The following is a 17,140-nucleotide window of genomic DNA, read 5'->3' as shown; positions in this document are numbered from 1 at the left end:
TAAGGAGGCTGCAAAATGCTAGAGAATATTTGAATGTTTGAGCAAAAGGTGACAGTGTAATATGAGGAAGCATTGGAGTTATCCACTTGTATGAAGAGTGCAAAAGCAGAATACTTTTTAAAAGATGAAAGACTAATTATCCTTGATAGTCAGAGGAATTTGGAGGCCCTTGTATATGAATCACTGGAAGTTATCATAAAGGTACAGCAAACAATTAAGAAGGCAAATGGTATTTTAGCCTTTATTGCATCTCTTGGAGTACATAAAATCTTGCTGCAATCATCTGGATTTTGATGAGGCTACACCTAAAGTTAAACTTTGGTTTTCTTACCTAGAGAGGCTACAATGAGGGTTCACACGATTTTCCTCCTCGGGTGCCAGAGCTGACTTTTGAGGAGAGATTGAGCAGAATGAGTGGTCTCAGTGGGCTTGATAGGGTAAATGCTGAGAAGGTTTAACCATGGTCTTAATGGCGGAGCAGGCTCGATGGGCCAAATGGCCTACTGCGCTCCTTGTTTCTTAATCACAGCTTTGAGCCATGGGACAAAGATGTACAATAGCTGACTTCTGGTTTACAAGGTAACAGTGCACTAAATTATGTGAATGCTTCATTAATAGGATTTTGGAGCAAATTACTGAAGATCTGTCAATGAATTAGCACAGAAATAAAACTGCAGCGTTTTGGGATTCAACCTGGAAACTTGCGCAATTTGAAGACTAGGATCACACCCTGCAGAAATTTTTTACACTGATTTGGGTGGTCTTTTCTGCATTAAAGGTGCAATAGAAATGCTAATTCTTGGCGTGATTTCTAAATCAGGAACAGTACAAATTCCTGTCAAGTTGAGAGCCTACATAACTAAAATATTTATGCCTTGTTCCTTAGATTACAGTGTGTTAATTATTTTTTTCAAGTGTATGTGTAAATGTCAGAGGACTTGGATTAAATAGCACTTTGCCAACATGGGTTTAGAGCTCTAGTTGAGAATCTAGATAGCACAGCTGCAATAGGATCAAACGGCTGCCTTGTCATTTCTGTAATTTCAAGTCCATGTGTTGACACATCCAATTTGGTGAAGTGGATTGTGTAGTTTATATTAATCAACACTACTCGAAACTGATTCCTGGGTACTAAAAATGACCAAAATTTTAAAGGAAGGCTACATTCAGATCTCTGTCTGATGGACAGTCTTTGGGGGAGGACCCACTGAGGGATATCTGGAACCTGCAACATTGTTCATTTGAACAGCCCAAAACAATTGTGTTTCCTTGTAACGCAGTTACTCTAAATCACAGATGTGCAGCCCACAAACAGTTTTATTTCAAATTTGTTTTACCATATTAATCCTGTGTTCCTATTCCTCCTCAGAAGCTTGCAGCAGCATGGATAGTTGACGGTGACTTTGCAACAGACAGCTTTGAACTGAAATTAGTCATGGAACAAAATAGCTTGGGTTTTGGCACAAACCAACTGCGGTTGATCACTGGACAAGACATGCTTGTGAAGAAGAACTCATTCCCGATCCTCTAACTGGTGCCAGCATCTTTACCGCCTTGCTTCATAGTTACAAATCCAAGAGAAGCAATCTCCTTAGACCCCAGTTGGATGTCATTTTGAATTTTACTCATTGGTCTTGAAGGAACCATGTTACATTAAGACTTCATCGAACTCAGATTCTTTTCTGCCCTTTTTTGCTCTGGCAGCCTATCTTGTTCTACACTGTGGATTTTTAAGTGCTTGTTTGGAGTCCAACATATTGGCTAGGGTGAAGAAAGCTTTAGTAAGGAACAAACATGCACTAAAATAGAAGATTGTTTTCATTCTAGTAGCCTGAATTAGTGGAAATAACTACAGCTCAGTTCATGGACTTCATTACGCTGCCCTGAAACTGTTTTCATTGTGACCCTTTGGGGAGGGGGAGAAGCTAGGATTTCATGTACAAAATTTCAGGGTTTTTTAAAAATCCTAATTGTTAACTGAATCATTTAAATCTCATTTTCCTGCACTCATTCCCTCATCATGGTCTTCCATTTGTTTTATGATAAATTAATTTGTGTTCTTGAAAGAATCACACCAGTGACATTTTTTACATTCACTGCAGTGGGATGCCACATTGATTTGTTTAGGGATGATTTTAAACCCAAATTGACACTGACTAGAAAAGGGTATGTGGTACTGTTAACTGTACAGTAGGACATATTCTTTCACCCAGATTTGTAACTTCACCTGTTTGAGTTGAAGACAGAATTAGTGTCATGTGGCATGCCCGGTGTACTAGCTAGTTGTGACAGGGTTTTACATCATTGATTCCAATTTGTCAAGTTCTTGATCTCAGTTGGGGGTTGTCACCAAGTATTTCTTCCGGGGGGTGGGGGGGGGGGTTGGAATGAGCTGGAAAATATCACTGAGTGAACCCTGCAGCACTTCTTGAGCACCTACAGATTACAGAGCAGCATTGGCAGAGGCTAGGAAGAAGGCCACATGCCTGCCTGCCTACCTGCTTGCTTTCCTGTCAGGGAACTGCTGCTGAGTATGAGGAGGTTTAAAGTGGGGAAATGGGGACAAAATGTAAATGTTTAATGTGGAGAAACCTTACGGCACCTTGACTTGTGCAATATACTATAGTTCTTTGCTGTATTTGCCATTTTCTATTTTGCCCATTTTTAAACTCCTATTTACAGTAATATTTGCCCAAGATTTCTCTCCCCACATAGTGACCAAATGCTTAGATCCTCTTTTACATATGTTACCAACATAATTTCATCTACTAACATTCACTGTAAATTGACTAATTACCTGGTATTGCACTGGTGCTCGAGTGGGAACCTCTACTGGTGAACCAATCTCCGGTGTAGAATTTCTTCCTCCTATTCAAAAGTGTGCTGGTCTTAAGGGGTTAAGAGAAAAGGCGTAGCGATGTGGTTCTTAATGCCTTTATTTAGTGGTGTAACAAGTACTTGACCTCCATGGGTTAGATCTGGGATAGGGAGGATGGCATGGGGAAACAGCAATGCAATCTGATGAATTGAATAATGACTTGATCGATCAAGTAGCTAGATGATTGATCACAAATTTGTACTTTGCCAATTTATTTGTACATTCTTTTAGAGTCCACAATTTATTTTTTATGTACAACTGCTATTAGAACTAAGATTAAATTCTCTTCCAAATTTGGGTTTGTGTTATTTGGAAGTTTGCTTTTTGCACCGAGGAAGGAGAGGAAAAGGGAAAAAAAATCACTTTGTAGAGATGGGGGTGCAGGTTAAATCCCATTAATAAAAGTTGTAATTTGTATTTAAACTCTTGAATTCAATGTTGGAGAAAGAGACGTTGGAAGAGAGAGCTGCATTCATTCCTAAGAGACTGTAGAAGGCAACCACAATCTAATCTGACTTGTCCAATTAGAGATTGGCCAGAACTGGCAGCAATGCAGAATAATATAAAATGACTGCAGCTTCACCAACGTCGAGAAATCATGTTATATAGAAGACAAGGGTGGGGATGAACCTTGTGATCATGTGACACTCAACACTTGTAATATTCAGCACAGCTTCTGAGCCACACAAGGCTGTTGCTCTTGGTGTCAAAACAGTGAGCAAAGCCCACCTTACTGTCAATTCGAGGTAGAAAATTTGATAAAAAGAGCATCCATCAGATTGTTCACTTTGTTCAAGATAAACATTGAGGAGTAATTTGGGCAGTGTTCCTTTAGACCACCCTTAAATACTGTGTGCTGAGTAAATTATTAGTATTTCTGAGAGTTTGGATGCTGTGCACTAGGGAATAGAATAGAATGAGAGGTATTACCTGAATTTACCAGTCACAGATTGGAAAGATGTTCTGTTTTTCCAAATTTGGTCAAGATTACTCCAGATATATTTAATACATAAACTCCCACCACTTTGTTTAATTGTGTGCAGTTAAAGCAGTGCTCCAGCATATGTCTGGACATGTCTCTGTAACCTGCCTTCACATCTGTGTGGACCACAAAGAATAGGGTCCCTTGACTGAAATGCAAAGATGGGTACATTCAAAATTGAGAGGAAACCAATTTGAGCATTTATTGTGATCAGAGTTTGTAGCCCTTCAGCCAGCACCAGATTTTGGTAAAACAATATAATTTTGCGTGGATTCTGGTCCATCTTGCTGCGATATTCACATTGCTTAATCCCTGAGATGCACATTGTAAGTAGATGTTTTGCTTCAAACCCAATGGGAAGTGCAGGTGTGAGTAGATCCCACCAGAACCAATCAGATCACCTTTTTTGAATGAATTATTGTGCAGCTTGGGTACTCTGTCAACAGTGCCCTTTGAGCTCTGCTGTGCTAGCTACAGAATAGGGATTGTGAACTTAACTGCCCTTGTCAATCTGTTCAATTTGATCAGATGAGTACACTATGTTCTAGTTCTGGAGATTGCTAATGTCCCAGGGGCAGTAGCAACGTGGATACAAAATTGACTGGGTAATAGTAATTGTCAATGGATCTTTTTCAGGCTGGAACAAGGTTTGTAGGGGAGTTCGCCAAGGGTTGTTATTGGGACCCTTGCTTTTCCTGACACATATATTAACAATCTAAATCATTAATATACGGCACTGAGTCATAATGCTCATTTGGAAAGCCGTTGCAGACATGATGGGCCAAATGGCTGCCTCCCGCGCCGCAACAATTCTGTAATTCTTCAAAAATTTGGGAGTTAGTGACCCTATTGATGCACATACGCTGACCTGAAATGATTATTCAACTCACTCAACAATCACACACAGTAAGGATAATGAGACAGCAGAGGCAGAAACCTTGGCTTGTTTTGCTCTTCCCTTCTTGCCCTAGGGCACAGAGGCTAATTGTAGCACATATCCTGATTCCCCGGGTGGCATCACTAATTCCACACAAATGGGGTTTTTCCCTTTGGTCATAATTTAATCTTTAGGTCTGTCATGGTTGAGAGAGGAAATTTATTGAAAAAAGTAGCATGTGGTCTCTGGACACTAAAATTTGTAAAAACCCAGGCCCCTGACAACTTCTCACAGTCTTTGTTCTTGTCAGGTATATAAGGCGATCCTTTATTATGTTTGGCTTCAGAATCTCCTGGTGGTAAGAATCAATATCCAGTGAAAGACAGCAAACATTTGGATATTAAAAGGTACTCAGCTCTGGTACCTGAGGCAGGTTAGAAGCAGGCTCTTCCCTGCCCTCCATCCTAAATTTGTTTTCTTTGTCTTTGCATGTAAATTTAGGCAGTGGGTTAGGCTGAAACAAAAACAGAAAATGTTGAAAAAGCTCAACAGGTCTAACAGCATTGGTGGAGAGAAAAAAAGAGTTAATGTTGCGAGTCTGTATGACTCTTCAGAGCGGAGATCTGTTTTTGTTTCAGATTTCCAGCATCCGCAGTATTTTGCTTTTATCTTAGTGGGTTAGGCTATTCAGTTATGTGCAGCACCACATTTAACACTAGCCGTGCCCACTTTCTACCAGGTTACTGAGTAGGAGTTAAGGCCATGTCTAATTTAATCCTCCCTGTCCCCAGGGCTGCACTGACCAGACATCCCAGCTTGAAATCACCTAGACCAATTATTTAACCTGGGACTTTGTTAATCAGTACCATAATGGTGTTCTAAGCCACTGCATAGCCAGATGCAGCTTTATTTATTTCTGTGGTGGATCTAGTGCCTTTCACAGACCTTTCCTGTCCCTACCATCCAGACAGAGGAAAAAAAAGTATGCCAGTATTTTGATAACCTTCTATCTCTATGCCTTTTACAGACATCTCCCATCTCTACCTCCCAGTCACACAAGATAGTTGCCAGTATTTTGATAACCTTCTGTGTCTGTACCTTGCTCCAAGGAAATAGATTAAATCTCTGAATTGAAAATTATGCAAAATGATACTTAGCAATTTTTCAGTTTATTTTTCTGAACAGCATTTTGCTTAGCTGCTTTTCTTTCTAGTGAATTTTTCAGAAGCACCCCATAATGTGAATACTTTCTGCATCTTGAATTTACATTCAAAAACTTGTCACTATAAAGGATGCTAGATAGAATGGTTTACCTTTTATGATATATAAGTTGGTCAAGATGTTTGCTTGCAAAGGTACCTCAACCATAATTTCATTATGAAATAGTGAGAGACTTGTAATAATTGGATCCCCTGGTGGTAAAAGTCAATGGTGGATATTTTCTGCTTGACCATATTGTTTGATAACCTTAGTTACCAAGTGGGACATTCTGTTTTTGGATATTGCTGCCCTTCAATCTGTTGGATAAGGATTATATTACTTACATTGCGAGCAATGTATTCCACCCTGGCTCTAAATGACAGTAAACAGAATACATATACCAATTTGAAGTGAGTATGTGATAAATAACTTGGGAGAATGTCTTGGAGCCAAAGATTGCAATGTCCTATTGTAACTGGTCTTGAATTAGAAAATTTAGCCAATAGAGCTCAAACTCAATTCTCTCTCTTTTTGAGGGAAGACACAGCAAAGGATGAAACTGATTCTGGTGGGATGCCCTTCATAATTAGAAAACAAATAATTCATAAAAGTACTAGAGAATGAGCAATTGAGTCTGCACCTAAGTTTCAGGATGTTGGGGCGCCTTCAAGATTTGTTGTGTTGGCACATTATTAAAAGGTCAGGAAATAGGAAGAGAACCACTTGGTAACAAAGGCCATTCTTCTGACTTTCAGAACCAGGAGATGACTATAGTTGAAATGATAAATTCTTTTTACAAGGAACTGTTTTTGGCTGGAATTTAAGGGCCAGTGCTGTGGTTTCAAGTTTCAAAAAGGACCTCCTGACCATGTGTCCAATCGGTGATTCTGATTCCACGTCCAATTTGTTTAGGTCAAGAAGAAGATCGTTTCTACTTCCTGAAGGCCTGGTGATCCATTTTGATGTATACAGTTGTGTTAGGAGTGTCCCACTATCTAGGTAAAGGACTTTATTGTCTGTTGGTGCTGTTGAGAAAGTGCCTTAAAAGCCAAGAACAGAACAGAGTTTGGTCTCCATTCGTAGTTCAGCACAATGGTTCAGTATACCCTGCACCTGATAAAAGAAATCTCAAAAATTTAGTATGGTTGCTGGATAATATGGGCCCTCAAGATGGCTAATGTAGTCATTGGAGAGGGTCACTGAGCTTCTTTGTTTGTAAATGATGCCAGTGAGAGTTAGTATTATACTATGTTGCAATGAAAATGGCATATGTCCCACAGTCTCAGTAAGTTAACTTTATTTGTCATCTCTTTTTGCCAGTTAGATTTCAAGTGTACAACATTGGCATATTCCGTACAGCAACTCCCTGCTTTTTTCAGGTCCTCAAGACATCCAGGTCTTCAGAATTGGCAGCTACTAAAATCTGCTTCACTGTCCTTCATTGGTGGCTGCCATGTTTGCTGCTGATTTTAAATCATTTTGTTTAAGGTTCAACTTAGCGATAGTTCACTTGCATCAGCTAAGAAGGTCAAAGGGAATTACTTTGCTAGTCATGTATCGAGCGTATACAATCCTTTACAATCCAGTTCACACTAGTGGTTGCTTCTTGGGCTATGTCACTCTGAAAGACAACAATCAAACTTGCCAAAATGGGCAGTTTTCTATGGCCTGCTCGCATTGTTATAGCCTCATAGGTACAGATGGAAAACTGCAGGGAAAGCTTGGGAATTACATACAAATTAATTAGGAGTGTGATCTTGTCCCAGGACGCACTCTGGTAGATCTATTTGTCTTGGGCGGGAAAGCAGTACTTAGTTTGCATTGAAAGATTTTGGATCAATCTCTTTATCCTAGGTGATATTTTTGTTCCTCATCTAGTCAGACATTCACAGATAGGGCATCCATCCAGAAATTTCCCTGTTACAACATCGTAAATGTTGCCTCCATAATTCTACCTGGAAGTCTATTACACATACACCAGAATAGTTTCCTGGTGTCAGTCCTAATGTTTGTTTTATCTTTTATCACTTTGTGTTCATAAGATCATAAGAAAAGGAGGCCAATACAGCCCATCAAATGATCCTGCCTTCAATGCTGTCCAGAGAAGAGAATTCTAAAGACTAGTGACCCTCTGAGGAGAAATTCCTCCTCATCTCCCTGTCTTAAATGGAAGACCCCTTATTTTTAAACTACTCCCAGTTCTCTTATCCTGCTCTTAGATTCATCTATTCATCTTCAGACTCCATCCCAGGATGAAAAGCCCAATTGTCTCTCCAGTTGTCTCGTAACTCCGATATTTGCCAACTTTCTGGCATTTGAAGTCCTTTTTTTCTTGGCAACCAATATGCAGAATTTGGGGTGCCATCTGGCCAGAACGCTACAGGTTGATTACCATCTATGGCATACTCTACTGTCTTGGCTGTGTAGTTCAGTATTCTATGGGTTTTGTTGATTGTGGTTCTGCAGTGGCTGGACAGGTTTGGAGCTCCCTAAACGTGCCTTAGTTATTTCAACACCACCATGGATAAGTTTGCCATCTATTTTACTGTCCTATCTGCAGGACATTATTTTTTGTTATTTCACAGGGTGTGTGAGTTGCTGGCTAGGCCAGCATTTATTGCCCATCCCTAATTGTGCTTGAAAAGGTGGTGCTGAGCTTCCTTTTTGAACTGTTGCAATTCGTGGTGTAGGTACACCCACAGTACTGTTAGGGAGGGAGTTCCAGAATTTTGACCCAGTGACAGTGAAGGAACAGCAATATTGTTTCAACTTAGGGTGGTGTGCAGCTTGGAGGGGAACTTGCAGGTGCTGGTGCAACCTGCAGCCCTTGTCTCTCGAGGTGGTGGTAGTTGTGGGCTTGTTGCTCTTTGCTGTTGAAGGAGCCTTGGTGAGTTGCTGCAGTGCATCTTGTAGATGGTACACATTGCCACTGTGCGTCTGCAGCGGAGGGGATGCCAATCAAGTAGGCTGCTTTGTCCTGGATGGCGCTGAGCTTCGTGAGTGTTGGAGCTGCACACATCCAGTGGAGTGTATTCCTTCACACTCCTGACTTGTGCCTTGTAGATGGTGGACAGGCTTTGGGGAGTCAGGAGGCGAGTTACTCACTGCAGAATTCCCAGCCTCTACTTCCTCTTGTAGCCATAATATTTATATGGCTGATCCAGTTCAGTTTCTGGTCAATGGTAACCACCCCGCCAACCGCACCCCCCCCCCCCCCACCCCCCGGATGTTGATAGAGGGGAATTCAGCAAATGTAATGCCATTGAATGTCATGGGGAGATGGTTAGATTTTTAGATGTTACAATATCTGCATTAAATTTCATAGTTTTTTTTCTCTATTGCTCTGAGACGCCTCTTCTGATTCCACCACCCTCCTAATCTTTTTTTGTTGCAATTTAACTATTTTAAATTTCAAAATCCAGATCATTGTAAATTAGAAATTGTAGTGGTCCCAACATCGATAGCTGGCTGGGACACCCCTCTCGCTCGATGCCCACCCTTTGTGTTTTCAACCCTTTGGCTATAATCCAGGGTTTACCCTGAATCCCTAAACTTGGGGATCTTCTGCAGCTGTTTGTTAATGGAAAATCAGGAAAATGGGCTGTTACTGAACCTTTAGCTGGGATTTTTTTTTAAATAACGAAATGGCTGCCTCTGAGACACTTGACAATGAGCCAACTACCTAAAACAGAGTAATTGTTGGGGATATTAAATTATTCCAACATCGTATTAAAGACTTGCAATTACCCAACACCTTACCATCTCTGTTCACTCAAAGTGCTGCACATGCAATGAGTTACTTTGAAGTGCCATCTGTGCCTGGTACATTGGTAAATTTGTGCACAAAACAGTGGCTACAAGATTCAGTAAATAACAATGAGATGAATAGTCTTAATCTAGTACTGCAAATTGCTGAGACTTTCAATGTGCAAGTTAATTTCTGGAATGTGTGGTGCCATGTTTCTGCTCCTTCCTGATGGCAGAGATCAGGAATTGAAGAGTAAAAGTCAATGACATGAGTAGGCTGTTTGTTCCCAACATTGACTTTAAAGGTAAAAAATGTGAATCTACCATAGAATCTGTAGGAAGATTTTAAAATATTGTGCCATTTTTGAGCTTAGGGTGTTAGGTGACTACTGTGTTATTTCACTGCAAGATTAGGTTACCATGGTATCTTCAACATCCTTAGTCTTGAGTTCATTTGTTAAATGTCTTTCTGCAGTGGGAAATGATGAAAATGGAGACCCAGATTTTAAGCTCTTGGACCCCATGAAACCTCTGGTTCTGGACAGTGTTGAAAGTGTGGCACACACCTCCTTGACATTGCCCAGAATGTCACAAGTGGTGCTGCTTATAACAGAAGGTGGCAACTTGGGAGAAGTTGAAGAGAATAAATTGCCTCACTGCGGGAATTATCAATATCCTTAAGACAGCATTTGCTATTTAATAGAAAGTTCACATCCTTATAAGGACTGAATAGAGGTGATCTGTTCCCGGGGCTGGTGACCTAAATCAGATGCTCAGGCTGTGGCTTAATAATCAGCGGCAAGTTTGCATAAACCTACCTATAACAAAGGTGCTTTCCTGTTCAGATGAGTACTTGCTGTTGCCAAAATCCACGCTACAGCTGTAATAATGATGCCCCCACCCCTACAGTGTAGCATGTTCGGAGCACAAAGAATACTTGAGGCATGTGTGTGGGTGTGATAAACTACGTGTTGATTTTCCAGTTTCCCCTCTGTTGCCATATAGAGGAGGTACTTCCACATGAATTGCAAAGAGGCAAACTGTGAAGCATTGTAACCAAAGGCAAGAGTAGGTTATCATTCTATCTTCAACATCCATTTGATCTTTGTGTTCATTTGTTAAATGTTGTCTTCGTGAGCTGTGTGTGAGGAATCCCCAATCAGTTAGGGAACTGGCTCAATCTGATTCCTAGTAGGTTTGCTGCATAGATTTGCCTCTAAATTAGCACTAATGCTCACCAAAAGAATAATTGGTCTTGATTGAGCCATGTAGATGGTGGGGAAATCACCCTGGTACAACCTTATGAAGCTTGGTGCTAAGGTGTGTTATCGAGGACTCGTGTAGAGGAAGTTTTGTTGTGTATCAAATTCACGTGCTATTCTTGACCTGGGACCAGTGGATAAGTGTTCCGTTCCCAGAATTGCAGCCTGTCACTTGGAAAAAATAAAATTTCAGCCAAAAAAATAAATGAAACCCAATCAAGTGTTGCAATGTAACAAAAGAAAATTAATTTCAAAAATATTTTTTAGAAAAATGGGCCTATGGGAGATGCAAGTCCAGTAAAGTGCAACTACTCTGATTAAGTGTTTGACTTAACTTTTGGTTTCTTGAGCCCCATGAATCTGAAAAAGAAAATCTATTCTTTAACTTAATTTAGGTGTAAAAACCCCATTTCTCCATTGGCAGAGTCTATAATGCTAATGCATGCATTACATAAATATCCATTTCAGAACAGAAATTGAATGTTTTCAGGAGTTTTTATAGCCAGGTTCCCTCCACAATGAACTGATGATGTCTGCCTGGCCTATGAAGGAAAGAAAATAGGTTTGCTTAAAGAACCCTCGTTCTAACGATGAAGTGAGTGGTAGGCAGTAAGCCTGTTTCTTGAGCTGAAGTTCCTTCTGCTGTTCTGACTTTATACACAGCTGTGGTGGAGCTAGTTTATTTAGAGCTTTTGGTATTTATATGGATATTTGCAATGGGCTGAAAATAAATGTCAAAAAGCACACTCATCGTTTGCTCTTCAAGTAATGTCCTCGCTTGAGTATATCTCTGCTTTTGGTCTTATTTTTGAAACTTGCAATGTGAAACAAGCTGTTGTAACTGGGATTTCTGTGAAGTGTAATGGTGTGTACATGATGGTCTGTGTACAGCTGCAGGTTCCAAGCTTGAGATGGATGTGGAGAGAACATTTTGAACCTTGTAACACTGGATAAAATACTGGTATCTATAGTGCAAAAGATTGAGGGGCAGTATCACACAAGGTGTGCATCTCACATTAAAGTGAGTGGGTTATGCAGTTTTTTTTTGCTTTTACATTAAATCCTAGGAACAACATTGAACTAAGTATCCTTGTTTTCAACGAAATATATCCTTTCTGCATTAGTTTCGATGTTAATCCATTACACAATCTAATCCAGCCTGTATTTTTTTGCCTATTTATTTTTTCCATTATTTTAAATCATTTCATTATTTTATAAAGGTAGAGCATTTTAAACATATCGTAATGGTTGGTAAAAGATGTTAACTGCTTCCAATATTTCTGTTCCTGTTGTATTAGGTTTGAGAAAATTCACTTTACACCTCATCACTGCGATGCACGTGATGCTTCAAATAAACAGGAGAAGAAAAGGTGATTTGTAACCCTGTTTCTTAAAACTCAATAAAAATAAGTACTGCATCTTCCTGAACTTTAGCTTTCATTCATACCTGGAAGAGGCCTGATGATGGCTTGAAGTTTTTTCAGTCTTTCTGGTTTAGGTGTAAGATGCTTTGTCTGCAGAACTGAGAGAATCGGATGCAGGGTCTGAGTTAACAAGAGATTCCAGAGTCCTGGCTCACCAGGTAAGTTCATTATCTAATGCGGCACTGAAGCCTAATGGACCAAAAGGTTCCTGGCCGCTGCACTTTAAGAAGGATATATTGGCTGTGAAAGGAGTGTAGTGTGGATTTACCAGAATGCTTTAGCTGAATTCTAAGGAATATATGCATTGGAAGCAGTTCAGAGAAGGTTGACTACACTAATACCTGGAATGGGCAGGTTGTCTTATGAGGAAAGGTTGGACAAGCTAGCCTTGTATTTGCTGGAGTTTAGAAGAGTAAGAGACAATTTGACTGAAACATAAGATCCTGAGAGGACTTGACAGGTGGGTGTGGAAAGGATGTTTTGTGGGAGAATGTAGATCTAAAGGTCACAGTTTGAAAATAGGGAGTCGCCCATTTAAGACATGAGAAACTTTTTCTTTGAACTGCTTCCCACGCATTTACATCCTCCTCAAATAAGGTGACCAATACTGTACACTACTCCAGATGTGGTCTCAACGGTGCCCTGTACAAATGAAACATAATCTCCCTACTTTTGTATTCAATTCTCCTCGCATTGTTATTGAATGGCAGCACAGGCTTGAGGGGCTGAGTGATGTATTCCTGCTCTTAATTCATATGTTCATATGTATTGTGTGCAGTTTTGGTCTCCTTACCAAAGGAAGCATATACTGGTCATAGTGGGACTGCAATGAAGGTTCACCACACTAATCCCTGGGATGGAAGGATTATCTTCTAAGGAAAGATTGAGGAGACTGGATCTGTGTTCTCTAGAGTTTAGAAGAATGAGAGGTGACATTGCAGTGCACAAAATTCTTACAGGGCTCAACTAGGTAAATGCAGAAAGGATGTTAAGTATGTTTCCCCTGTTAGGGGGGTGGGGATGGCGGTGGTGCGGTGTCCAGGACCAGGGGACATAGTCTCAGAATAAGAGAGAGGTGTGGATGAGTGCAACTCCAACAACACTCAAGAAGCTTGACACCATCCAGGACAAAGCAACCCGCTTGATTGGCACCCCATCCACAAACATTCACTCCCTCCATCACTGACTCACAGTAGCAGCAGTGTGTACCATTTACAAGATGCAGTGCAGGAACTCACCAATGCTCCTTTGACAGCACCTTCCAAACCCATGACCACTACCATCTAGAAGGACAAGGGCGGCAGATACATGGGAACACCATCACATTCAAGTTTCTCCCCCCACCAAGTCACACCATCCTGACCTGAAATATATTGCCATTTCTTCACTGTCGCTGGGTCAAAATCCTGGAACTCCCTACCTACACCACATGGACTGCAGCAGCTGAAGAAGGCAGCTCACCACCACCTTTGAGGGCAATTAGGGAATAGGCAACAAATGATGCCCCAGCCAGTGAAGCCCACATCCCATAAGCATGAATGAAAAAAAATTTACTGAAGGAATTCTTCCTCATCTCAGCCCTGAGGGTGGTGAACCTCTGGTATTCTCTACCCAAGAGAGCTGCGGAGGCTCAGTCACAGAATCGCTCAGTGCAGAAGAGGCCCTTCAGCCCATCGAATCTGCACCGACACTTAAGAAACACCTGACCTACCTAGCTAATCCCATTTACCAGCACTTGGCCCATAGCCTTGAATGTTAGGACGTGCCAAGTGCTCATTCAGGTACTTATTAAAGGATGAGAGGCAACCCGCCTCCACCACCCTCCCAGGCAGCGCATTCCAGACCGTCACCACCCTCTGGGTAAAAAGGTTTTCCTCACATCCCCCCTAAACCTCCTGCCCCTCACCTTGAACTTGTGTCCCCTCATGACTGACCCTTAACTAAGGGGAACAGCTGCCCCCTATCCACCCTGTCCATGCCCCTCATAATCTTGTGCACCTCAATCAGGTCACCCCTCAGTCTTCTCTGCTCCAATGAAAACAACCCAAGTCTATCCAACCTCTCTTCATAACTTAAATGTTTCATCCTGGGCAACATCCTGGTGAATCTCCTCTGCACCCCCTCCAGTGCAATCACATCCTTCCTATAATGTGGCAACCAGAACTGCACACAGTACTCCAGCTGTGGCCTCACCAATGTTCTATATAACTCCAACATGACATCCCTACTTTTGTAATCTATGCCTCGATTGAGAAAGGCAAGTGTCCCACATGCCTTTTTCACCACCCCATGAACATGCCCCTATGCCTTCAGAGATCTATGGACACACACACCAAGGTCCCTTTGTTTCTCAAAACTTCCTAGTGTCATGCCATTCATTGAATACTTCCTTGTCAAATTACTCCTTCCAAAATGTATCACCTCACAGTTTTCAGGGTTAAATTCCATCTGCCACTTATCTGCCCATTTGACCATCCCGTCTATATCTTCCTGTAGCCCAAGACACTCAACCTCACTGTTAACCACCCGGCCAATCTTTGTGTCATCCGCAAACTTACTAATCCTACCTCCCATGTAGTCATCTATGTTGTTTATATAAATGACAAATAACAGGGGACCCAGCACAGATCCCTGTGGTACGCCACTGGACACTGGCTTCCAGTCACTAAAGCAGCCTTCTGTCATCACCCTATGTCTCCGACTACTAAGCCAATTTTGAATCCACCTTATCAAATTACCCTGTATCCCATGTGCATTTGCCTTCTTTATAAGTATCCCATGTGGGACCTTGTCAAAAGCTTTGCTGAAATCCATTTAAACTTCATCAAGTGCACTACCCTCATCTAGACACCTGGTCACCACCTCAAAAAATTCAATCAAATTTGTTAGGCATGACCTTCCTCTGACAAAGCCATGCTGACTATCCCTGGTCAAACCTTGCCTCTCCAAGTGGAGATAGATTCTCTCCTTCAGAATTTTCTCCAATAGTTTCCCTACCAATGACGTGAGACTCACTGGCCTATAGTTCCCTGGCTTATCTCTACAACCCTTCTTAAATAACGGAACCACATTAGCTCCAGTCCTCTGGCACCTCCCCTGTGACCAGACAGGAATTAAAAATTTGGGTCAGAGCCCCTGCAATTTCCTCCCTTGCCTCCCTCAGCAGTCTGAGACACAAATCATCCGGACCTGGAGATTTGTCCACTTTTAAGCCTGCCAACACCTCCAATACCTTGTCACTCCCTATGTCAATTTGCTTAAGAACCTCGCAGTCTCTTTCCCCGAGTTCCATACCTTCATCATCATTCTCTTGGGTGAAGATGGATGTGAAGTATTCGTTCAACACTCTAGCGATGTCCCCTGGCTCCACCCATAGATTGTCCCCTTGGTCCCTTATGGGCCCTACTCTTTCCCTGGTTATCCTCTTCCCATTGATATACTTATAGAATATCTTGGGATTTTCCCGACTTTTACCAGCCCAGAGCTTTCTCATATCCCCTCTTTGCTCTCCTAATTCCTTTCTTAAGCTCCACCCTGCACTTTCTGTACTCCACTAATGCCTTTGCTGATTTTCTCCCCTTGTACCTGCTAAAAGCCTCTCTTTTCCTTCTCATCGTAACCTGAATATCTCTGGCCATCCATGGTTCTCTGGGCTTGTTACTCCTTCCTATCACCCTAGAGGGAACATGTTGAGCCTGTACCCTCCCCATTTCCTTTTTGAACGCCACCCACTGCTCTTCTGTAGATTTCTGCACAAGTTGCTGTTCCCAGTCTACCTTGGCCAGATCCTGCCTTATTTTACTAAAATCCACTCTCCCCCAATCCAAAACACTTTTTTGCAACTTGTCTATTTCTTTGGCCATAACAAACTTAAATTGTACCATGTTGTGGTTGCTATCACTAAAATGCTCACCCACCACCACCTCAGCCACCTGTCCGGCTTCATTCCCCAGAATTAAGTCCAGCACTGCGCCGTCCCTTGTTGGACCCTCTACATATTGACCTAAAAAGTTCTCCTGTTCACATTTCAAGAAATCCACTCCATCCAAGCCCTTAACACTATGTCTATCCCAATTAATGTTGGGAAAGTTGAAATCACCTAATATAATTACCCAATTGTTATTGTTTTTACACACCTCCGCAAATTGTGCACATATTTGCTCCTCAATCTCCCGCTGACTATCTGGGGGTTTTTAATAAACACCTAACAATGTGGCTGACCTTTTTTTATTCCAAAGCTCTACCCACAAAGCTTCATTCGATGCCCCTCCAAGATATCATCTCTCCTCTCCTTACTGCAGTAACTGACTCCTTAACTAATAATGCAATGCCGCCTCTTTTACCCCCTCCCCTGTCTCACCTGAAGATTCTATATCCCGGAATGTTAGCTGCCAATCCTGCCCCTCCCTCAACGATGTCTCAGTGATGGCTACTATATCACAATTCCACGTGTCAATCCTCACCCTTAACTCATCCGTTTTATCTGTAATACTCCTGGCATTAAAGTAGAGGCCATTCAGCCTTGCCTTACTCCCTTGAAACTTAATGCAGCTATTCTCCCTCTGACTTGATTGTTTTACTGTATTATGATGTGTCCCTATTCTGCTAACATTCTGTGTCTCCTCCCCCTGCCGAATTAGTTTAAACTCCTCCCAACAGCACTAGCAAACCTGCCCGCAAGGATGTTAGTCCCGCTCTGGTTCAGATGTAGACCGTCCCGCTTGTACAGGTTCCACCTTCCCCAGAAATGGTCCCAGTGATCCAGGAATC

General features: G+C 41.7%; 1 protein-coding gene across 7 annotated transcripts in view; it reads left to right on the top strand.

The window, feature by feature from the left end:
• LOC144681094 (WD repeat-containing protein 26) overlaps nucleotides 1-12,374 on the top strand; it is a 126,275-nt gene extending 113,901 nt beyond the window's left edge. For 5 of the 7 annotated variants that reach the window (XR_013576689.1, XM_078542825.1, XM_078542824.1 and 2 more), the window contains one exon: nucleotides 1,370-12,374. Coding sequence is in view for 5 of the 7 variants with exons in the window: in XM_078542825.1 (XP_078398951.1) it covers nucleotides 1,370-1,395 (26 nt within the window). In the remaining 2 variants the exon portion in view is untranslated. The remainder of the gene's footprint in view (nucleotides 1-1,369) is intronic. The other 2 variants (XR_013576690.1, XM_078542819.1) reach the window with 1 other exon arrangement.
• Nucleotides 12,375-17,140: the final 4,766 nt, after the last annotated feature.

Source organism: Cetorhinus maximus, chromosome 5, assembly GCF_964194155.1.
Source record: "Cetorhinus maximus chromosome 5, sCetMax3.hap1.1, whole genome shotgun sequence".
In the NCBI taxonomy this organism is placed as follows: Eukaryota; Metazoa; Chordata; class Chondrichthyes; order Lamniformes; family Cetorhinidae; genus Cetorhinus; species Cetorhinus maximus.
This window is presented reverse-complemented; position numbering and strand designations above follow the sequence as displayed.